Source organism: Ipomoea triloba, chromosome 8 (assembly GCF_003576645.1).
Source record: "Ipomoea triloba cultivar NCNSP0323 chromosome 8, ASM357664v1".
Classification (NCBI taxonomy): domain Eukaryota; kingdom Viridiplantae; phylum Streptophyta; class Magnoliopsida; order Solanales; family Convolvulaceae; genus Ipomoea; species Ipomoea triloba.
Genome location: NC_044923.1, coordinates 1,398,196 through 1,421,605, shown reverse-complemented (window position 1 = coordinate 1,421,605; position 23,410 = coordinate 1,398,196). Strand labels below are relative to the sequence as shown.

Below are 23,410 nucleotides of genomic sequence, written 5' to 3'. Positions count from 1 at the left end.
ATATATATATATATATATATATATATATATATATATATATATATATATATAAAACTCTAAAATTAGAGAATGTGACAACTAACATTAATGTCACTCTATGTGAATGCGGTGTTAATGTTGCACTTTTCAGAATGAGGTTGTTATACTTTGGTGTGAGGTGTGTGTGCGTGTGTGTGTGTGTTTTTTAATACCATTTCACTAAATTCTTTAGAAGCATATACAATACTTTTTTTATTAATATGTTGAGTTTTTTGAGCTAGCATATACAATAATTTTTTTTTTGGTCAATATGTCGTGTTTTCAAAACACTAGCATAGGCAATAAATTTTTGTGTTTATATGTTGTATCTTCAAAACGCTATATATATATATATATATATATATACACACACACACATAATTCTAAAATTAGAGAATGTGACATTAATGTCGTGCATTGTGAATGCGATGTTAATGTGGCACTTTTGACTTTTGAGAATGAGGTTGTTATACTTTGGTGTGAGTTTTGTTTATTCGTTTATTTATTTAAATGCCATTTTACTAAATTGTTTATGAAGCATATACAATAAGTTTGTGTCAATATGTTGAGTTTTCAAAGCTAGCATATAAAACAAATTTTTGTGTCAATCTATCGCGTTTTCGAAATGCCATGTCTTCAAAACTCTAGATATATATTTAATTATAAAATTAGAGAATGTGATATTGTGGCGCGTAAGGTTAAAAAAGGCGGTAATGAGGTGTATGTTGTTAGCTTGTGCAAATTATGATTTATGTATATATATATAGTGCTTTGAATTTTCCTTGTGTTTATTGTGTGCATATATATAGTGTCGCAGTGTGCCACACTGCCAAGTGGCAGTGACAACACTTGATTATTATTATGTTTTAATGTTGTTAGCCTATTACAGATTATGTGTGTGTGTGTGTGTGTATATATATATATATAATGCTTTGAATTTTGCTTTGTGGTGTGTTTTCTTGAGACTTTTAGCTAATGAAACTTTAATATTAGATTTTGGTGAATTTTATGAATAAAGATATATTCTGTATAAAAGTTGAGGCTTATGCCTTGCCTCAAATTACAAAACGCCTCAAGGCACGCCTTCGCCTTTTAAAACCTTGGTCGCGCGTTGTGAATGCGACGGTAATGTTGCACTTTTGAGAATGAGGTTATACTTTGGTATGAGTTCTTTTAATACCATTTCACTAAATTGTTTATGAAAATTGAATTTTTGAAGATTTATTTCTATTCTTCTTCTAGGTTTGCTAAAGATATACCTTTAAATCAAATTTTCTATATTTGGTAGTTAACTCTTTGGCTTTAATATATTACCATTCTTTTGCAGTAACTATCCACAATTTCTGGAAAATAAGTTCTCTCCATACTGGGTTGTTGACTGAGCCAAATTGCGTCTTTATCCGCTTGATTATTTATTACGTTTCTGACTTTCTGCTGTAATTTTTAATTTGATCTGGGCTCACATTCTTGTTCAACTACTTCAGCGTATTGAATTCGGTTGCCCGTAGCCCACTTGCTTTATATACTCTTTAGCCCTTGTGATTTTTTGATAGTTGCTGTGACCTTCCTGTTTTGGTGATTTTAAGTTGATTTGGTTCTACATTTCTCATCTTGTGATGCTCTTGATGTTCTATTATAGCTTGTGATGAATGACTGATATTCAATGAACTATAAACTCAACTCAATTTACTTTGGGATTGGTTTGCTGTTTGGAATCAATTGTTATATTCATCTTTGTTTAGTGCTGTTGAAATATTAAATATATCTGCCTTGGGCAGTACACATTTTTGACTCCTTGGGCAGACTTCTTGGGCAGTGCAGTGTAGTGTCTGCCTTGAGCAGTGTAGTTTTATTATGTCTCTTGTGTGTATATCTGAAATAAGATCGAGTGTAGTAACATCTTGTATGGATCCAGTTCTGAACATGTGTATTTCATATTGATTTTTATGTTCTAAACATCAGTTCTCTGCATTTTTTCTGATCTGAAACATCAGTTTTCTACAAGTGCTTTCCTTAGTCCTAAGTTCTTGTTCTATCATCTATGTCTGGAGTCTTAACAACATCTGCCCAACTAAGCTTTGATCTGCCCCGCCCCTGATTGCCTAATTACTACTTGAAGTACTATATTATCACTTCTACCTGTGCCAATTCTGTGCCAATTCTGTGCGATATAATATGATAATATCTCACTAAATTTTGTACTGTTTCTGTGTGACAGGAAAACTGGTGCAATGAACAGGCAGCCAAGGAGGTAGCCCGGACCCAAATAGAGGAAGAACAGAAGTTCAAAGAGGCTGCCGAGGCTGGTTACAAAAGGAAGCTGGAGGCTCTGCGCCTCAAGGTAGAATTGGACATCCAGAGGCTGAAAGATGACCTCCAACACCTTGAACACGATCTTTCGATGCTGAAATCATCTGAGCTGAGTGCTGATAGGGAATGCATTCTCTGCTTGAAGGATGAGGCGTCTGTTGTCTTTCTCCCCTGTGCTCACCTCGCTGTGTGTGCCGACTGCAACAAGAGCTACGGGAAGAAGGGCAGAGCTGCATGTCCATGCTGTCGCGTCCCTATTGAACAGAGATTCCCGGTCTTTGGCGTGACCTCCTAGCATCCTCGTCTGCTTCTTGTTGATCTGAAGAAAGCATAATTGAAATCAACCCTTGAAAAACTAACTCAAGAACAGTCAAAAAACTTTACAGACACAACTTGTAAACTTTACATTGTTATCACTTTCTTTCTACATTAAAACTTTACAGATCCTTGAAAGTAACTTTTGACAATGTAAAGTTACTAACTCAAGAAACTTTACAGACCCTTGAGTTAGTAACTTTACATTTTTATTGCTATACGAATCAGTATTATATTATCACTTCTATCTGTGCATATTCTGTGCAAATTCTGTGCGGCCTAAGCTGATAAATATCTCAGTAAATATTGTACCTGTTTGTGTTTGACAGGATAAGTGGTGCAAGAAACAGGCAGCCAAGGAGGTATCCCTCACACAAGTAGAGGAAGAACAGAGAATGCAGAATTGGAGAATACTCTCCGTAAAGCAAGTAGTGAAGTGGACCGTGTCAATTCTGCTGTGAGAAAGCTTGAGACTGAGAATGCAGAAATTGAGGCATATGAACTGAGTGCATCAGAATCTATAACAACTTCTATGGAGGTTAAGAAGAGGGAGAAGAAATGCCTGAAAGATTTCAGCTAGGGAGAAACAGATATTTAAGCTTCAGGAGGATATTGCAGCTCAGAAACAGAAGTTTTCAGACTTAGCAGAACAGCTGGCTCAGGATGAGGCAGATCAAAAGAAAGCTGAGGTTTGTTACTTTGTTTTCAACTATAAGATTTTACTGGCATTATTCCAGCTCATACATCTAAATATTTTAATCGACTATGTGATTAGCATTAGCGATCCGAATTCCTTGTCAAGACCAACTGCTTATTTTAGGCTTGATTCAGATTTAAATCCTTTGCAACCTAACCAATTTACATTTTCTTGAACAATTACTTTTGGTAATGTGTGTTTGTCATGCAATGCTTGCTGCTAGTTCAGCTTATTGCATTATTTGATATTCAGAGATGCACATTCATGAGTCATTACTCATCTTTCAACAACATCTTATGAAGATTCAAGCAAAGGGGAAACAGAATAGGATTTAGAATTCAAGCCAAAGGACGGGCAGGTAGGGAAATGCTCATAAAGAATGTCTTACAGGCAATTTGATTGCTGATGTTCATAATACCAAAAGAGTGCAGTGTCCTAATGTTTGTAGCTTGAAACGGATGCTCTTCTTGTTATCCAGTGCCTGTGTAGTGATAGCTTGATTTCCTCTTTTGATTTGGTTTGTAAAGATGTTGGGAAAATAGCCAAGGACTTTTCCAAAATTAGCTTTCAGTTTGTTATGCTAACCCATAGGTTAGCCCGGGAAGCCCTTTTCATGGCTGGTTGCAGGGAGTGGAATTCATTCCCCCCTAGCAGTGTTTCTGATGTTTCTCCTCTGTTTTAAGTTAATGAAGTTGGTGTTTGTTTAAAAAGAAATTGTTTTTTTTTTTGAGTACAAAAGAAATTGTTTATTTAAATGTACTATGAAGGGAAAATGACACTTTTTCCCCCTATGTTATGTGCATATAGCACTTTTTCCTCCTGTGTTATTAAAGTGGTAGTTTTTCCCCCTCAATTATTTTAAAAGTGGTAGTTTTTTCCTCTGTAATGTTAAATTGACATTTTTACCCTTAAAAATAATTATTTCATTTATTTTTATTCTCCAACCAAGTATTACTAATATGTATGAAAGATCACGGTTCGATACCAACCTAATCGAACACTGTAGCAATTGAACTTAAATAGTATGGACAGTTACGGTTACGATTCAGAACTGAAAAAATAAAATAAAATAATTGTTGAATTTAAACTATTTTTAAATAAGAAATAAAATAAATAAATAAATAAGTTTTGATTGGCGGTTCAAAATCGAAATTGGAATCGAATTATACCGATTTATCAAAATAAGTATTTGATCATTTTCACTATATATGATTGTGGTTCAGTTCTAGTTTATGGTTCAACAATTATTTAATTTTATTTTTTTCGGTTCTAAATCGTAACCAAAATCGTTTTTTTTTCGGTTCTAAATCGTAACCAGAACCGTCCATACTATTTCGGTATGATTGTTACAGTGTTTGGTTAGGTTCGAACCGAATTGTGATCATCCATACATATAATTAATAATTTGTTGGAGAAGAAAAATAAATTAATAATTATTTTTTAAGGGTAAAAATGCCAATTTAACATTTCAGGGGAGAAAATAGCCACTTTAATAACACAGGGGGAAAAAGTGCTATATGCACATAACATAGGGAGAAAAAATGTCATTTTCCCTACTATGAAATATAAATGTAAGAAAACATAACCCCCACATTCTCACATACTGAAATTAGAATTAAATTAAATTTAAAATGACAACCACATACAATAAATTTTTGTATCAATATGTCAGTGCTTTCAAAATTATAGCATAATTAAGACTTAATTCCATTTTTAGTCCTCGATTTATAGGTGATAGTTCATTTTTAGTCCTTTTTTTATCGGAATATCCACTTTTGGTCCTAGTATTATTCTAACATGACCATTTTTGATCCTCTATTAATAAAACAGTTTAAGTGCGCTTAAATATAATGACATTTCGGTTTTCAATTATGAATTTTTAAAACAAATAAATATTAAAAATATTGCGGGTCAACCTACTTTGTATTAACAAGATCTAAATATCCTTATATTTCATGACATTTTCACAATTTTGTTATGGATTTTAAAAATAAATAAATATTAAAAATATTGCTGGTCAACCTACTTTGTATTAACAAGATCTAAATATCCTTATATTTCATGGCATTTTTATAATTTTGTTAACAGATGACAAAAAATGGTCATGTCACAATAATACAAGAACCAAATAAAGATTATTCTAATAAAAAAAGACTAAAAATTGATTGTCACCTATAAATCTATGAAAAAAAAAAGAAGAACAAAGAAATTAACTCGCATAATTAATGGGGAATGCGATGCTAATGTTGCACTTCTAAGAATGAGGTTGTGATATTTTGGTAGGCAAAACCCAAGCCAGAGCAGGGCAACATCAATAACAACACAGGCAGTTCTTTACAAAGGACTCCGCTATCTAAGTTCATCATGGAATCTGGGATCAAGCCTTTGCATTGTTTTATTGGAGGTCATGATTCCGCTCAGAAGACAAATCCTAGCCCGACTCGCGACGGTAGGCTTGATAGTAATGGATGGGGTTACTGTACGGAGGAGCAGTTTGACCTGCCTGTTTTGGTAATTTTAAGTTGATTTTGTGCAGATTCTGTGTAGCCTAAACTGATAAATATCTCAGTAAATTTTGTATCTGTTTGATAGGAAAAGTGGTGCAATGAACATGCAACCAAGCAAAGGAAGAACGACAGTCCAAAGAGTCTGCCTGAGGTTGAATGCTCGAAGAGGTTCAATCTCAGTCCTTCAGTTAAGTCATTGGTGAAGAAGAATGTTGCAACTTTTGATTATGGATTTAGGTCAAACTACAAAAAGTAGTGAGGAGCAGTGGGAGGATCTATATATTTTTTTAATTAGTTTTCTCGTGCCTTTTTATTTATTTATTTAATTTTTTTTATAGTTGCTGTGACCTGCTTGTTTTGGTGATTTTAAGTTGATTTTGTGCATATTCTGTGCAGATTTTGTGTATCTTAAGCTGATAAATATCTAGTAAATTTTGTATCTGATTGATAGGAAAAGTGGTGCAACGAACATGCAACCAAGCAAAGGAAGAACGACAGTTCAAAGAGTCTTCCTGAGGTTGAATGCCCGAAGAGGTTCAATCTCAGTCCTTCAGTTAAGTCATTAGTGAAGAAGAACGTTGCAACTTTTGATGCTGAATTTAGGTCAAACTACAAAAACATACAAAATCAGTCACAGACAACCTCAAACCTTTTGCCTTCTGGGTATTTTGAAGTCACATGCAGCCTCAAGTCACAGGCTGCTGCGCTGCTAATAGCCTAACTATGCTTGCATTATGTCACAAGAGTTGTTTGATGTAAATTTATAAGTACAACAAACATTTTCATTTAGACCCAAAATGAGCGGTTGAGCATGTGAAACATAATTCTTGTATTTAATCGCAAGTATTATCAACAAGCCCAATAGGAGACAAGGTCCATTTTCACTCCTCAGCCAGGCCCAAATGAACCTAGGCCCATCAAGCCCAACTATCCTTCCGTAAAACACGTAACAGACCGTGCGATTAACGTGTTATTACCGTGCGATTACTCTCTCTCTCTCTCTCCCTCTCTCTTTCTCTCTCTCAGTTTCCATTTCTTCTCAGTAGCTATCTTCTGCTCAAAAGACGATCACCGGCGATATATGTAAGTTGATCTCCGTTTATATGTGATCATCTCATTTCTGAATTGTGAATAGTTATATATGCGATTCATTCGAAAATTAGAATAGAAAACGTATAAATTCGTGTAAATTCAGTTTTATTTTTTTGGTTAGTTTTGTGTTTGTTGAATTTTCTCTGTGAATTCTCAGTCTGTATTTAGAATCGGAATGGGGTGTAACGTAAGAGAGAAGCATATCCGTGCCAATCGGAGGAACCGATCGGCGAAGCCCGACCCGGAGCAGGGCAGCAGCAATAACAACACAGGCAATGCTGTAGAAAGGACTCCGCTATCTAAATCCATCATGGAATCAGGGATTAAGCCTTTGAATTGTTTTATGGGCAGTCATGATTCTGCCCTGAGCACAAACCCTAGCCCGACTCCCGGGGGTGGGTTTGATAGCAATGGGTGGGGTTACTGTACCGAGGAGCAGCTGGAGGATCTTGTGATGAAGAATTTGGAGTTTCTATATAATGAGGCTATTGTTAAACTTGTGTCTTTAGGGTATGATGAGGATGTGGCATTGAAGGCCATTCTGAAGAATGGGTTTTGCTATGGTGGGATGGATGTGCTGAATAATATATTGCATAATGCAATATCTTATTTGAAAAGTGGGACGAGCTCTGAAGAGTCTGAGAATAATTTCACTGATCTGAGGCAGATGCAGGAATACTCATTGGCTGGTATGGTGTGCATACTGCAGCAGGTTAAGCCGCAGTTCAGTAAAGGGGATGCAATGTGGTGTTTGCTAATGAGTGATCTTAATGTGGGGCGTGCCAGCGTGATGGATATTCCAGTTCTTCCTCAACCTAATGGGAATGGTTCTGCTAGTGTATCAGTCACTGGTAATAGTAATGTGGAGGGTGTTGGGAATAGTCCTGTTGGTATACCCCCTGCTATATGTAGATTTCATGGTGGCTGGGGTTTTGGAAATGAGGGTCCCAATGATTTTAATAGGTTTTTCTCATACTCCTCTGAGACACCTTTGCAGAGAGAGGTTGAATGCCCAAAGAGGTTTAATCTTAGTCCTTCAATGAAATCATTATTGAAGAAGAACGTTGCAACTTTTGCTGCTGGATTTAGGTCGAACTCTAAAAATATACAAAACCAGTCACAAGCAGCCTCAAGCCTTTTACCTTCTGGGTATACCTCAAGCCTGAATGGATCAGGTGTTGAAGGTATTGTAGCAAAGGGTGAGGAATCCCAGAATTCAAAAAACCAAGACGTTGTCAACTCTGTATTAAGTAAATTTCGTGATTTAAATCTTGATGAGAGTACAGAGCATGGGCATCCCCAGATGGATCAAAAAGATGAGATTATTGTGAGTTTGATCCATCAAATCAAGGATCTTGAGAGGCAGGCAAAGGAGCGGAAGGAATGGGCACATCAAAAAGCAATGCAAGCTGCAAGGAAATTAAGCAATGACTTAACTGAGCTTAAGATGCTGAGGATGGAAAGGGAGGAGACCCAAAGTGTGAAGAAGGGTAAGCAGACCATTGAGGACAATACCATGAAGAAGCTCACAGAAATGGAGAATGCTCTCCGTAAAGCAAGTGGTGAAGTTGACCGTGCCAATTCAGCTGTGAAAAAGCTGGAGACTGAGAATGCAGAAATTAGAGCAGAAATGGAGGCGTGCAAACTGAGTGCATCAGAATCTGCAACAACTTTTATGGAGGTTGCAAAGAGGGAGAAGAAATGCCTGAAAAAGATTTCAGCTTGGGAGAAACAGAAATCTAAACTTCAGGAGGATATTGCAACTGAGAAACAGAAGTGTTCAGACTTGGCAGAACAGCTGGCACAGGCTGAGGCAGATCAAAAGAAAGCTGAGGTTTGTTTTTAACTATATGTTTTTACTGGCTGCATGCCAGCTCTAAAAATTTCATGTTCCATTTATCCCCAGTGCTTTTCAAAATGTAAAATGCATCTAAATATTTTAATCAACTGGGTGATTAGCGCCAGCTTTCCGAATTCCTTGTCAAGACCAACTGCTTATTTTAGGCTCTATTCAGATTTAAATGCTATTCAACCTAACCAATTTACATTTGCTTGAACAATTACTTTTGGTAATGTCACTAATGTGTGTTTGCCATGGAATGCTTGTTGCTAGTTCACCTTATTGCATTATTTGATATTCAGAGATGCTCATTCATGATAGTCATTACTCTTCTTTGAACATCTTATGAAGAATTCAAGCAAAGTGGAAATAGAGTAGGATTTAGAAGTCAAGCCAACAACCTTGCTTTTCTTGTGAATGCGGTGTTAATGTTGCTCTGGTGATGTGAGTTTTTTTTTTTTTTTTTTTAAATACCATTTGACCATTTCACTAAATTGTTTAGAAGCATATACAATAAGTTTTTGTGTCAATATGTTGAGTTTTCAAAGCTAGCATATACAATAAATCTTTTATTCAATATGTGTTGCGTTTTGAAAACGCTAGCATAGACAATAATTTTTTTGTGTCAATATGTTGCCTTCAAAATGCTAGATATATATTTAATCCTAAAATTAGAGAATGTTTCATTAATGTCACTCGTTGTGAATGCAATGTTAATGTTTCACTTTTTAGAATGAGGTTGTTACACTTTGGTGTGAAGTCCTTTTTTTTTTTTTTTTTTTTTTTTTTTTTCATATACAATAAGTTTTTGTGTCAATATGTTCAGTTTCCAAAGTTAGCATATGCAATAAATTTCTATTAAGGCATAATATAGTACATTCTTCTCCATTAAGGCATTAACTATCCAAAATTTCTGGAAAATAAGATTCTCTCCATGCTTGGTTGCTGACTGAGCCAAATTGCTTCTTTATCTGCTTTAGTTATTATGTTTCTGCTGTAATTTTGAATTTGGACTAGTGCACATTCTAGTTCAACTACTCCCAAGTCGTGTTGTGCATTGGAGACTTGGAGTTCTCACCGTTTTTCTTTTATTTACCTTTTAACTCATCTTGGGTAGAAGAAAATTAATGACCTTTACAATTACTTCAGCATATTAAATTCAGTAAATATGTACTTGTTTCTGTTTGACAGGAAAGGTGGACTAAGGAACAGGCAGCCAAGGAGGTAGCCCTGACCCAAGTTGAGGAAGAACGGAGACTCAAAGAGGCTACCGAGGCGGGTAACAAAAGGAAGCTGGAGGCTCTGCGCCTCAAGATAGAAATAGACTTCCAGAGGCAAAAAGATGATCTCCAACGCCTTCAACAAGATCTTTCAAGGCTGAAATCATCCGAGCTGAGTGCTGAACAGCACCATCAATCTGTCAGGCTAACCACAGGGAACTCGGATGGGGTGAATGCCCATGGAGACATTGCAAGGTTGCTCCATGAATTAGACAACCTGGAGAATTCTGCAGAGAAGGAAGTTGGGTGTGATCGGGAATGCATTCTCTGCTTGAAGGATGAGGTGTCTGTTGTCTTTCTCCCCTGCGCTCACCAAGTTGTGTGTGCCAACTGCAACGAGAGCTACGGGAAGAAGGGCAGAGCTGCATGTCCAGCTTGTCGCATCCCTATTGAGCAGAGAATTCGTGTCTTTGGCGCCACCTCCTAGCATCCTTGCCTGCTTGTTAATCTGAAGAAAGCATGGCATTACAGATAACAAAGTGATATTACATTTCTTTCTTATTTTACTTTTTCTTGCTTGACATGCCTTCTTCTTAGTAAGAAGACAAATACATATATTTGACATTTTACATGTTTTACAGTAGCTGTGGCTGCTTTCTAAATGAGTTTTTTGTTGTTGTCCTAGATTCACCACAGAACTGGGTAAAAGATACATAGGGAACTCTCGCGCTTGTGCACGAACTGCACAAGCGCTGCACAAAAAAAAACTAGGTAAGAGATCGTAGGGAATGCTACGAAAGTCCAATTATTTATTGGACCTCTCTCTATATATATAGACATGATTATTCTTTTCTGCCTAGCTAGTATTGTTAAACATATCTGTAGAGACTATATTGGGGCAACTCCCTCTAGCCATATTAGTCTAACATTTGACTTGATAATCATAAAGTTTCAAAAGTTTCAAATTTGACTATATGCTATTAGTCTTTTTGGTCTTTCTTGTGGTTCTTTGCCAGTTCTGGGGTCTTTTGGTTCTTCTTGTGGTCCTTTGCCAACTCTGGAGCTGTCTAAGTAGTCTTTTGGTTCTTTGTCGGCTAAGGGGCTATAGGTTTTTCCGAAAATAATAGAGAATATATCACTTAATGAATTGTGGGCTTTTGGTGACACTTTTATAGAGGCTTTTGTTGTCACTACTCACTATACAGTTGTTTATTCATGGTATCACCGAAGGCAATGAAAGATGGTCGGAGAACATTTTGACAATGTTGTTCACTTGTTCATATAACATTTGAAATCAAAAGCATAAAGCAAAGCAGCAACTTCACTTTCAATGGCTAATCATTCTTCCATGAGCTTCTTTTAAAGCAAAAATTTTCAATGTGGAGAATGTTAGAGTGAGAGATGATGACCAAATGATTTGACTATAGGGTCTTCCAACATCATCTATTCTTGGCATTCTGTCAAGTTGATCACAGTTTTACACCACCATAATCATTTCAAGAAGCCTAAAAAGCCGTGCCACGGAAAATGATATTTAGGAATTTACTTGTTGATTGTTTTAACTTTTGGACCAGTTTAATTTCAAATTCGTTTTTGAAATTTAATTTTCGAGATTATAGATACAAATTCGAATGAGAGAAAGCTAGAAATGATGACCAAAGAGAAAATTGGAGAAGTGAACAAAGAGAAAACCGACTTAAAGATTATGGCAAAAAAGAAAACCTGAGACGAAGACTAGAGCGAAAGCTGGAGAGGGCGGCTGGAAAGAGTAGGAGACGGTGGCTAGAGAGAAAGTTGAAGATAGACTCAGAGAGAGAGAGAGAAAGTGGGGGACATGGCAAAAAAGAAAGCATGAGACAAAAACTAGAGCTGGAGAGGGCGGCTGGAAAGAGTAGGAGACGGTGGTTAGAGAGAAAGTGGGGGACAATGGCTAAAGAGAAAGACGGAATATAGGTCAACTATTTCTGCATTCTACACAACTTCTCCAAATTTAAGAACATGTCTAGCTCGTTTTTCAAAATTCAGTTTCTAAATTGAAAAAATAACAAATAAACGCGTTCTCTATTTCTCCGGAGAATAAACACAAAATTTCCTGCCATTTGTTGACAGCAAGAAACATCATTTTGTCTGGGCACAAATTTTGACATTCCATGATCCCATCATGAGCCACTGAATCTCAGCAATACATGCAGTACATATGCAACAACAGACAAACAAGGCTAGGTTGTAAGTTTAGCATGACTTAAGGAGCCATCTGAGGAATAAAAAACTCAGTGCTTTCAAAGTCAATCCTAGATTCCTAGCATAGCTTGATCTTAGGATCTCCTAAACAGTTCTAAATCCAACATTCCACTGTGCATATCTTATCAAAGACTTAGCAAACTTCTACCTTGCCCATAAAAGGTAAGAAATATCTCGTTCCAAGGCCCCACGCCTCGGTCTCACGGTTATTCAATGACCAATTAGATGGGAGGACCCGTGTTTGGTGCCCACAAGGAGCCACACTCTGGTCTGATAGGATTGTTAATTGGTAAATCACGGTGAACCATTGTCTCATAGGTGAGAGAATCACTGTTTGGTGTCCACAAGAAGCCACACCATGGTCTGACAAGATTGTGGACGGGTAAACCACGATGACTTAATGATCCATTAGATGAGAGGACCAGTATTTGGTGTCTATAATGAGCCACACCTCAACCCATGACTGCAGATGGATAAATCATGGTGACTTAGCGGGTCATTAGGTGAGAGGACCAATGCCCGATGTCCACAATGAGCCAACCCCACAAGAGCAGTGACTAAGCGGCTCATTAGGTGAGAAGACCAGTTTCTGGTGCTCACAAGGACCACCCCCGTAATAGGGTGAAACTCCCACACTATAGCGGTCAAAACTCGATCTTGTATCCTTGTCCATAGTTCACTACCCAGAAATCAACTGAGCTAATCGTGCTGGCTTAACAAACTCCTACCAATTCTTTGGTGAAAGATGTTTAAACAGTTATTCAAAGAGCTTTCACATTTTCCCCTTTGCAAGAAATGAATGTTTAAAGCCATTGGTTACTTTACCCTTTATTACTACCTTGCACACCACATATACAAGAAAGACAAAAACCAGGCACAAAAGAAAGCAAAACAGATGCATTTAACAGCTCATAAGAAATTACACTAAAACTGATACAGCAAAATGCTTCCTCCTAAACCAGCTAAGTACACAACAAGAAACTATAAATGTTGCAGCATTGGACATATCAGATAAAAACAAGCGCGATAATGGACGACAAACATGGCGTGTAGAAACAGCGCCAAGTCCCGGTACCTCTAACGAGGGAGGCTTCTTCTGCGCGAAGCTTATTTGAGTCGAAGTTCAAAAGTTGAGCAGATAAGTAACCCGATTCCTGGTGTGATCTTAAAAAGTGATCGCGGTTAGGAGGTTGATCCTTTGATGATGGAATTAAGGGAAGATGAACTTCATGCCACTTAGGGAACAAAATTTAAAGGGTGTTTTGTTTTACTCCAAGACAATCATCAAAAACTGTTATCTTGGAGAACAGATTTTTTCGAGTATTTTAAGCAAACCGAGTTGGATTATATTGTGCAGTGTAACCAGATTTTCATTATCTTAAGCTCATGCCAAATTCCATCACCACTAACTGGATCTCGATTCCAAGTTTAACACCGCGCAAAGGGTACAATTGTTGTTGCATTATTCTCAGTTCCTCTGGGCTGTTTTTTCGTCAGAAAAGATTCGGATTTCTTGATGAGCTGTTCTGATCATAACCTTCAAATGGCCTGCCGTCGTTTCCATAAAAGCCGAGGTAGTTTCCATGGCCAAAGTAAGGAGACACGCAGCCATATCGACTTGGATCATCAGAAAGTTCAACTTCCCCTCTAAAATTTGAGTAAGATGAACTCGACGAGAACTCATGGTTTTCGTATGGCTGCCATAGAGTTGAGCCCGGGAAGCCATACTGCGTTGAGTGAAATCCCGGAACATTTTGCTGTTGAGGGCATTCCTGTAAACGAGAGATCTCGTTAACACCAACACGAGAACTAGGATAAGGCGATGCACATAAGAATATCAAGAAAGAGTGATGATCACCTTTGAAGAATCGAGAATCATGTCAGCTGACATCCAGACACTAGCGGTATCAGGCTGCATACCGAACTCGTAGTCCCCCATATGCGACGCCTGGTAGGGAGAAGCGATGGGGGTTGAGTAGTTGCTCTCGGTACTCATGAATGCGGTTTGAGTTGGGATATCATCAGAAAGGATAATAGGCTCATTTACTGCTACTGAGGAGAAACCTCCATGGCTTGAACTGGATCCAGTTTCCTTAGATGCTGCTGCTGCTGCTGTCACTCCACTAGCCTCGCTCGTCGTCTTCTTTGAAACGTCGTTTTTCTTGATGACACGACAGAGGGCGAAAGGACCCTGCAGATCAAGCAGCAGACGTTCTTCACTCGACCACACAAATCAACCAAAATGCAAAGGGATTAACATCACAACACTGGGCCAAGACTTGTGGTCTAGTGGCACCTGGCTGCACTCCCATATGAAGGGGGTGGGTTAGAGCCTCAGTGGAGGCGATATTGACTCTTTGAGCTTCAATAGGTTGAGAAAGTAGTTTTGAATAGATACTGCATTGTAACAGAGTCAGTAGTACTCAAAAAACATCACAACACCGGGATTTCTACTGGGATTTCTCGAGTTTGCTTACCTGAAAACTAGGATTGCCATGGGAATCTTCATCAGAAATGCGATATTCGTGCATTACCCAATCCGTTCTATCCCCGAGAGGAGCTCTCCCGCGATAGAAAACCAGTGTCTTTCGGTACCCAACAGTTGCAGGCTGACACACAATTCTCCTATCCTTGCCCGTCGCCTTCCAGTACCCAGATTTCGTGGCTCGATTCGTCCTAGACCCATTCGGATACTTCTTGTCTCGAGGGCAGAAGAAGAACCACTCCATATCGCGCTTTGGCAGGAACGATTTATCTGCAACTCATACATACACATATCAGAATCAATAAAAACACACTAAAAAGGAGAGATGCCCCACAGAGAACCTCATCTTTTGGCAAGAAAAACAAAGTTGCAAACAAAAAAAGCAATAAAGCATCCACTTTTCCATATATAACAAGACAGTTAAGTTATAAGTTATTAGCTTTCCATTTTGCTTCCACACAATTATTAATCAACAATCCCAAGAAGACAACAGCATGTTCACACTCATTCAGACATTTCCTCAAACACCTAAGCCTCAACAATTTTACCTGGCAGCTCCCATGGATCAAACTTGTACAAATCCACTTCTGGGATCACTTCTAGCTCAATCTCAACCCCATCAGTCTTCCTCTTGAGATAGTATCCAACCAACTCATCATCCGTTGGATGGAACCGAAACCCCGGTGGCAATGATGCTCCCCCCATCTCTCAATTCCTAATCCCACACCCTAAAAAAAAAAAACCCCCAAAACTAGCTAAAGATCAGACTAGAAAGCAAAGAGGATAAGATATAGTGATATACACTTAACAGTTAGCTAAGTCCCCAAACTGTATCTATTAAAAATCTGGAAAATCCAAAAGTAATAGCCTTTGGCCACACAAAATTCAGTTTCAAGAAATGCAAAGAATTTCCACAGAATGCATCCCTTGAGGAACAGAATCATTGTACTTGGGAAAAAACACTCTCAGCACTATGTTCTTCTCAAACCCCCTTTCCCACCAAATAAAAATTCAATCTTTTATTTAAGAAAACAAATTGGGATTGACCAGAACTGTGATTTGCCAAGAAATTAGTTTATTACTAGCTAATAGTGGATTACATGAAGAGAGAGAGAGAGATAGAGAGAACTGAGAAAGGGTGTGTTTGTGTAGAGTAAAAAGAAAGAAGAGAGGAATTGAGAATTTATAGTGTGCAGAGAGAGGCACTTTCAAGGTCCAAAAAACACTACTTAACAATGGCCGAAAGGGTGCTGGCTAGCTTCCCATGAATTCTACGGTGGCCCCCACTTAAACCAGAGAGGTGTTCACACCTGAAAAACTGTTATTTCCCGCCAAAGATAGAATGCTGACAGTTAAAAGACGAAGGTACAACGTTGGAGTATGACTGGACGCCATGCTTGGGTGTGCTCTGACGTGTATTAACTACAAATTTATTTATATATATAAAATATTTGCCCACAAAAAGTAAAATTTTCATGCTTCAGGACTGCACCTCCCAGCGAATAGAACAGTGGAAGAATAAATAATCATGATGATTCAATAGTCCACTAGGTGAGATGACTAGTGTTTGCTTTGTCTGGTGTCCACAAGAAGCTCACCACATTGGTGAAACTCTCACAATCCGGTTGTCAGGCTCAATCATGTGTAGAAATTGGAGTTTCTTCACACTAGGATTTCATTGAGTGAAAGAGAACATATTAATTTTCTTACGATAAAATAGTGAGTCAAAGATTTTTAATTTTGATATGTTAATTATTATACGTTAAATTGTTAGATCAAATGTTTATAGCTAACTTAATAACGAAATCACAATTATATTACCGGCCTTATACTTGCATGCTGCAGGCATCTTCGCATTTGAAATTCACACCGATGATAATAGGATGGATGTGAGTCTTCAAACTCTGCTCAACACAAATATTTATAAAATAAAAATATTTTGAATATTTTAAAATTTTGGTAAAACAATTTTAAAAATAAAGAAACAAATGTGACAAAACTTAAACATTAGAAACTAATAAATATGAAATACAAACTGATCTAGCTGCTATACTCATTAAAAAAAGTTTAAAAAGAATGGAATTTCCTCTTTTTGGAATAAGCTTTTTTAAAAAATAAAAATTCTTGGTCTAGGTCTTTGCCAAGTCTTGAAGCTGCTTGGTCCTTACAGATCATGATGAGTAGACAAAAACACTTTCTTCATCTATCGTATGCGTCATTGTATGGCCCAATGTCCAAAAAGATGTGTTTTTACCTTTTGTACAAATAAAGTAGAGTATAATTCTGGTAATTAAAAGTTACGAGTTCTATACTTGTTAACACTTTTTCGGTTGAGTCAGATGCACATTAATTTTGTAGTGTACTTTATCTCTCTGATGTGGTTTGTTAACTATTACACATGAATGAAATTTATCTAACATATATCCTTAAATAGCGGTTGCAGTTACTTTCGTCACCAAAAGCACAAAAAATGTGTTTCTTGAAAGTGATAATTGTCACTTTTTTGTGGTTACCAACCTTTCAATTTTTTTAAGTTTTTGGTTTCACATGGAAGTGGTAAAGCTATATTTATAGTTTGCAGGGCAATTACTCTTATTAATTCCCATCAAATTTTGAAGGGGGCCATCCAATTGGTGAAAGAATTAGCAAAAGATACGTGTGGAGAGGTGATGTGATGGAACTACTTTGCCTTTGTCACTTGTGAAAAATAAAAGATGTGAAATAAAAAAAGTTGGAGATTATGTTGTTTCTATTATCACTTCGTGTGTCATAAATGATTTCAATAAAACTGTAGTGAAGTACTTATAGTACAACTTTCTTTGTATTCAATTTCGGAATTCATCGAGGAATTCCAGCTAAGTTGTGGTAGGCAATTGACTCATTAACTATATAGTTTTAAGTTCTACCCTTATGAGAGTTACTTATTGGCTTTCTTGGTTGAGCTGGTTACCTCACTGTGGTTCTTTGGCGAGCTATACTAGGATCACAATGTGAGATTCACCCAAAGCGCATATTCAGTAGTGGTTACAGGTTTTCTTGTAAATCAAAGTTCGGAGTCGATTATGCTTAGAAACTTAGAATTAATGCTCCAAGAAAAAGCAAGGCTATACTAAGATTACAAGTGAGCTTCACTCAAAGCGCATATTCAGTAGTAGTTGCAGATTTTCTTGTAAATCAAAGTTAGGAGCCGATTATGCTTAGAAACTTAGAAAAAAAAGGTCGCCTCCAACCTATATATATCCTAGAACAAGAAAATCAAATTAGAAAACATTAATGGTCTAAGAAAAAGGGCGATATGATATCCAAAGAAAATATGTAGATCAATACAAACCGACTCTAGAGAGATAGTTGGCTGGCAAAAGAATGAGATATCATTGTTTGACATGTCTATAAGGAGCAAAACAAGTTGACTGCTAAGCTAGCAAGTTAGAAAATTGAAACGGCCTTGATAGATCTCCTCTAAAAGTATTAGAAATAGTCATCAAGAATTAGATATGTGTGTCATCACGCCCTAAAAGAATTATTACTAGAGATCATTAAGTTTTTAGTTATCACTCAATTATCGTACCATAAACAAAAAATAGAGGGTGATAATGGACTGCATGCTTTTAGATGAGATAAAAAGGTGTGTTAAGGCTTTAAAGATCAAAAGTGAAATGCCACAGTTGCAAACCAGTGATAGAGTGTGAAATGGAACTTTTTCATGCCCAAGATGGGACCTAAAACCAGTTTCATTTGCATATATATATACAAATTGTGGGGTGGGGGGAGGGTTTCCAAGAATTTTCTATAGATTTAATTTTTCTTATTGTGACCCACCAAATTTTTTAAAAGTTGCAATGTTCCCCACTCCCTTTACCCAAAAATAAGATAAACAAAACATTTATAGGCTCTCAAAGCAAGAGCATATCAATCAAATGCATGCATGATATGATATCCTTAGCTCTTGGTGTTCAATAACCTTTTTGATCATTCACATTGAGAGTTGGATATGATGTAATTCCTTTATAAAATTTCAATATATATATATATGTGTGTGTGTGTGTGTACTCATTGTTGTCCAATAATTGGCACAATTAGTAAGTGTCTAATGGTGTTGGGTACTCATAATAATGGTAGAATGTTATGTGTTATTAATGTGCGTTATAGGGAGAAAAAAAATGTTATCTGCACGCAAATATAATTTATATGTATATTTATACAAGTTCATGTGATTTCACAATTCTTAATATTTATATTATTAGCTGCTTGTGAATTGATGGATTTAACAAAGAGTAAGTCAAATAAGATTGCATTATCACTACGTGTAAAGTACATAAGCAAATTTGTGTGTATTTACTACGGAGTATTTAATATTACCTTTAGTATGAGGTCAGGAGTTCGGACCAATAAGTATGTGTAAAATTACGTAAGCAAATTTGTGTATGTGCATCTAATATTACCTTTAAATATAACATGAAATCAAGAGTTCGAGTCCATGCATGTGCATGCAGCAATGCTCTTGGACCATAGGGCTACCTTCGCATATAGCTCGACCAAGTAAAATGAGCTAATTTTCCTTCAAGTAAAGAATCAAAATTGAAACTTGCGAAGAGAGTCGACGATATTTTTTTTTTTTTTTGAGTACAGAGTCGACGATATTGTTTCTCAAAATAATTTGATTTTAATGATAATTCACTATGAATCAGTTTAACTCAATGGGGTAGCTCAAGTGGCAAGTGAGCTCTCTTTGTGGGGAAGAATTCTGGGAGAACCCGGGTTCGATTCCATAAGTGACGATTCCCCCTGGGCCAGCTCCCATGCCTCTGGGTGAACCTGGACCGTTAGACGGACAGAGAAAGACCCCGTGAGTTTACCAAAAAAAACTATGAATCAGTTAAAATTGAAGGTGAATCAAGTCATCCTATACCTAAAATGAATTCATTAGTAAGGGAAAGCCTTGGTGTTAAAGTTGATTCCCGGCCGCAAGATCATAAGATAGGTTAGGTAGATGCAGTTACTATGGAAACTTGTGAAGGCAATTCAAGTACCAAAAGGATAAGAATATTTGTGTGCACTTTTACAAAAGCCACATTATTAATTAATACCTAGCTAGCTGCAAACCCTTAAAACAAGTATGATATATAATTTTCGCTTCCAAAAGAGGCAGTCAAGTGAGTAAAGTATAATTTTTTGAACTTAAAATTAAAGTTATGAGTTTAATTCTTGCAAACATTATTTCGGTTGAGCTGCTTGTCGTGCGAGATCTTCCTTACAAATTAAATATTGGTCATTAAATTAGTGGGGCGTGAAAAAACTAGTATGTACCTATATATATAATATTGAGCATTAAATTAGTACGTGGCCCGTGAAAAACTAGTATGTATGTGTGTGTATATATTCTATGTTTTTGTAATTGATGATAGCTAGGTAAGCTACTTTTGTTTATGGATACTCCAAAAGGGATGTATCATAAGCAGATGATAGATATGGATGGGTACATCTTTTCTTTTCTTGGTGTATACACTTTTTATTTAACGGACGAAATAGAAGAAAACGAAAGAAAATGATATATATGATTGAAAAGAATAGTGCAATTAAGGGGAATTGGCATGCCTACCTTTGGTCACTCTCTCAATTATTTCAACCTCAATTTGATATCTATAAAAGCCTAGTGTAGTGTTATAAATATAATACTAATTGTATTCTCAAGCGTATATACTTCTATCATATGGTCGTCATTTATCGGTGAGGGAAAAATGGACCCCTAAATTAAAAGCAATAATAATCAATCAGCATATGCTCTGAAAGCGATGACCAAGTCGGTGGAACATGATTTTTGTATCTAAAAGTCAGGAGTTTGATTATTGCCAATACTCTTATTATTCAAACAAACCCATTATATCACTACACATAATTAATTTTTCTAGCGTGGTTAGTACTTAGTAACTACGGGTTTCTCTCGTAATCCAAAAAAAAAAAATCAACAAATTAAGAAGTAAAAAGTAAAATGAAAACCCTAGCAATAGATCATTACATATATATACCCATTGATGAACAAATTGATGTAGGTATAGTGATGCTGAGCAATGGCATGCATGAACCAATAATCTAATGAAAACAACAAGAGATTACACCACGATGTGACATGAAAGTGTACCTACAACAAGCATATATAGTATTCACATTGAGGTTTGAATTGGTGTGAAACCAATCAATTAATTAACAAAGAAAATTTTAATTTAAAAACACAACTTCAATTGCGCTATCGCTCAAGAGTAAGACAATAACTTTATTTAAAATAAGAGATTTGACGTAAATTGTTTAGAGTAAGAATTTTTCGTCTCCTGCTATTCTACTTGGCGGTGAAAATTTTGGGCACGAAAAGAAATGGATGGTTCTCAATATATACTATGCTCTCACGTGTAGTTTATAAAATTGAGGGCATTATAGTTAAGACCTCCCTCTATTTAAAATTATTACCACTATAAAATTAATTCGGACTAGTCAGCTTAAATTTTATCTCAAAAAAGTCAAAAAAAAATAATTATTATATTTTGTAATAGTCATATATGGTGTATATATATATATCCTTGTCGCTGTTGGTTGTTGGTCTCATGTCCTCCTCCCCTTTCGGCACTTTGTCTAGTTGCCTCATTGTAGGATTATTTGTCCCACTCAAAATAAACAACGGCTACTAAATCATTCAAAATAAATAAAAATTTATCTCGAAAGGAGTGGTCGAGTGAGTATAACATAACTCTCATACTAAAATGTTACAAATTTGATTTTAGTCAACACCTTCTTAGTTTAGTCCGTAGCACATAGTCTTCTTACCGTGATTTACTTTTTTGTATGATTTACATATTATTATAAAGAAACGAGATTATTCAGTGTACGTATATATACCTTCGAATAGTGATGGTGAGTTTTAAACAGAACTTACACAAAGATAGATGATGATGGTGATGAATTTGTTGCCTGCACGCCAAACTAAGCAACAAACGAACTCTAACAAAGATGATACAAATTTGTCTAATAAGTTGACTTTGGGCAACACAATGTTGGGGAGTGGCATTCGAGTTTGTGAATTTATGTAAGAATGCAAAGGTTTTAGGAGCAGCTAATGGGGATTGATTGACTTGGTAAAATTAAAATGGTTTCTTTCAAAAAATAATTTAAAAGTTTTATTATTGTTATTATGGGGTTTTTTTTGGTGGGTGATATACAAATTCAATGAAATTCCTTTTTTTTTTTTCTCTAATTATATGCTTGTCCTTATTATCGACTAGAACAATTTTCTTTTTTGGGAGAGGGGAGGGGGAAGCCAGTACAATCACTGGGTATTTCTAATGAAAGCCATTCTACCTCAGTCGTTCTCCATAAGAGCGTGAACATCATTTGGTGTTTCAATGAACTCGATCCATTGCAATTCTTCCTAGGAGCGCCTTTGGCAAGTCAATTAGCAGCCTCATTACAGTCGCGGTTAATATGGCAAAAGGGGATTTTCCACTGTTTAGAGCTCCGCTCTTTGCAAATGTCACCCGTGTAGCACAGGGACCAAAGGTTTGGGTGCTCTTGTAATCCAATCGATCGCTTGTTTAGAGTCACTCAGCACTTGAAGCTTCTTAATTCCTATGTTTCAAGCCCAACTCTTTTTCGCACTAGAACAACTTTTTTTCGCACTTGAAGCACTAGAACAACTTTTTTTTGCACAAGCATTTATGCACTGAAAAGATCACTGTACTGGTTCGTTCTTAACTTGGTTGAAGCATATACGCGTGAGCTATATAAGAACAGAGCGTGAAGTCTAGATAAAATATGCATTTAGTAAAAATAATACACTTGTAAATTTCTTGAGAATAATATATACTTCTTGATCTTCACCATGACTGAAGTTTGCATGAACATGTACATGTAAATAATCTTGTGCAACTTTTTCGTAAATCAAATATTTTGTTTAATTAAAGATAGGCATGCTGTTTCTAGGTGTTCATGGTGCAAGATTTCTTTGGTTTGTAAACATGACAAAATTTACAAGTGTTCATGATTGACTTAATTTAGGGATGAAGTATGTATATATGGACTAGATTAAGTTGATGGATATGGACGGCAGATGATGCAATCTTGGACGATGATCAAAGCATGCCTATTAAGAATAATAAATATTATTTCATTTTATTATGGATCTTATCTAATGTAATCTACGTAAGAAATAATCGAAATGGGTTGTTAGGAATTGTATGTTATTTAATTAATTCATTTCTTTTTATTTTTATTTTTCATCTTTCTTTGGATAAATAAATAATAAAAAAAAATGGATTTTCTCAGCAAAGTCAAGATTGTTGTCCTAATGCAATCAATTAGAAGATTTTAGTCCACACAATATAAAATATAAGCATTTTCACATAAAATTATATAGGTGTGAATGCCACAAGTTTTTTTTCACCTTTAATTTCATTGTTACTTGATGATTTTATTGGCCTAGTTTAATTTATGTAATCGTGATAGCCTTATTCAGTTTGAGTATACAAGCTAGTCAGTCAAGATATACTTCGTAATAATCTTTGATAAACACGTTGGATTATACAGCAGAAGTATGATATTTAGATTGGCAAATTGTTAGTAATTTAGGTACAATCGTCTAGGGTCTATTACAATTATTTCCATAATGTTTGTTTATGGTAGATACAATGTTAGAGAATT

At 36.2% G+C, this 23,410-nt stretch overlaps 3 protein-coding genes across 7 annotated transcripts in view; 2 read left to right on the top strand and 1 right to left on the bottom strand.

The window, feature by feature from the left end:
• Positions 1-4,050, top strand: part of LOC116027950 (MND1-interacting protein 1-like) — an 8,084-nt gene extending 4,034 nt beyond the window's left edge. Inside the window, exons 4-6 of one of the 5 annotated variants that reach the window (XR_004100034.1) lie at positions 2,237-2,723; positions 2,973-3,332; positions 3,569-4,050. Coding sequence is in view for 1 of the 5 variants with exons in the window: in XM_031269741.1 (XP_031125601.1) it covers positions 2,237-2,623 (387 nt within the window). In the remaining 4 variants the exon portion in view is untranslated. Of the gene's footprint in view, positions 1-2,236; positions 3,497-3,568 lie in introns of those variants that run through there. The other 4 variants (XR_004100035.1, XR_004100033.1, XR_004100032.1 and 1 more) reach the window with 4 other exon arrangements.
• Positions 4,051-6,793: 2,743 nt separating this feature from the next.
• LOC116027396 (MND1-interacting protein 1-like) lies at positions 6,794-10,689 on the top strand. The gene is made up of 3 exons (XM_031268987.1): positions 6,794-6,930; positions 7,097-8,773; positions 9,971-10,689. The coding sequence occupies exons 2-3, from the start codon at positions 7,115-7,117 to the stop codon at positions 10,484-10,486; spliced, it is 2,175 nt and encodes a 724-aa protein (XP_031124847.1). The 5' UTR covers positions 6,794-6,930; positions 7,097-7,114; the 3' UTR covers positions 10,487-10,689.
• A 2,424-nt stretch (positions 10,690-13,113) lies between these two features.
• Positions 13,114-15,972, bottom strand: LOC116026795 (NAC domain-containing protein 71-like). Its single transcript, XM_031268191.1, has 4 exons — positions 15,274-15,972; positions 14,718-14,995; positions 14,099-14,431; positions 13,114-14,012 (listed from the first exon to the last, which is right to left on the bottom strand). The coding sequence occupies exons 1-4, from the start codon at positions 15,428-15,430 to the stop codon at positions 13,734-13,736; spliced, it is 1,047 nt and encodes a 348-aa protein (XP_031124051.1). The 5' UTR covers positions 15,431-15,972; the 3' UTR covers positions 13,114-13,733.
• Positions 15,973-23,410: the final 7,438 nt, after the last annotated feature.

What these genes read in the sequence shown, in the direction of transcription:
- LOC116027396 (XM_031268987.1), top strand. Translation starts at nt 7,115, where the DNA reads ATGGGGTGTAACGTAAGAGAGAAGCATATCCGTGCCAATCGGAGGAAC. An exon ending in CAGATCAAAAGAAAGCTGAG is followed by an intron (nt 8,774 to 9,970) that starts GTTTGTTTTTAA and finishes TCTGTTTGACAG; the next exon opens with GAAAGGTGGACTAAGGAACA.
- LOC116026795 (XM_031268191.1), bottom strand. Translation starts at nt 15,430, where the DNA reads ATGGGGGGAGCATCATTGCCACCGGGGTTTCGGTTCCATCCAACGGAT. An exon ending in TGATCCATGGGAGCTGCCAG is followed by an intron (nt 14,996 to 15,273) that starts GTAAAATTGTTG and finishes TATGAGTTGCAG; the next exon opens with ATAAATCGTTCCTGCCAAAG. An exon ending in ATGGCAATCCTAGTTTTCAG is followed by an intron (nt 14,432 to 14,717) that starts GTAAGCAAACTC and finishes CTTGATCTGCAG; the next exon opens with GGTCCTTTCGCCCTCTGTCG.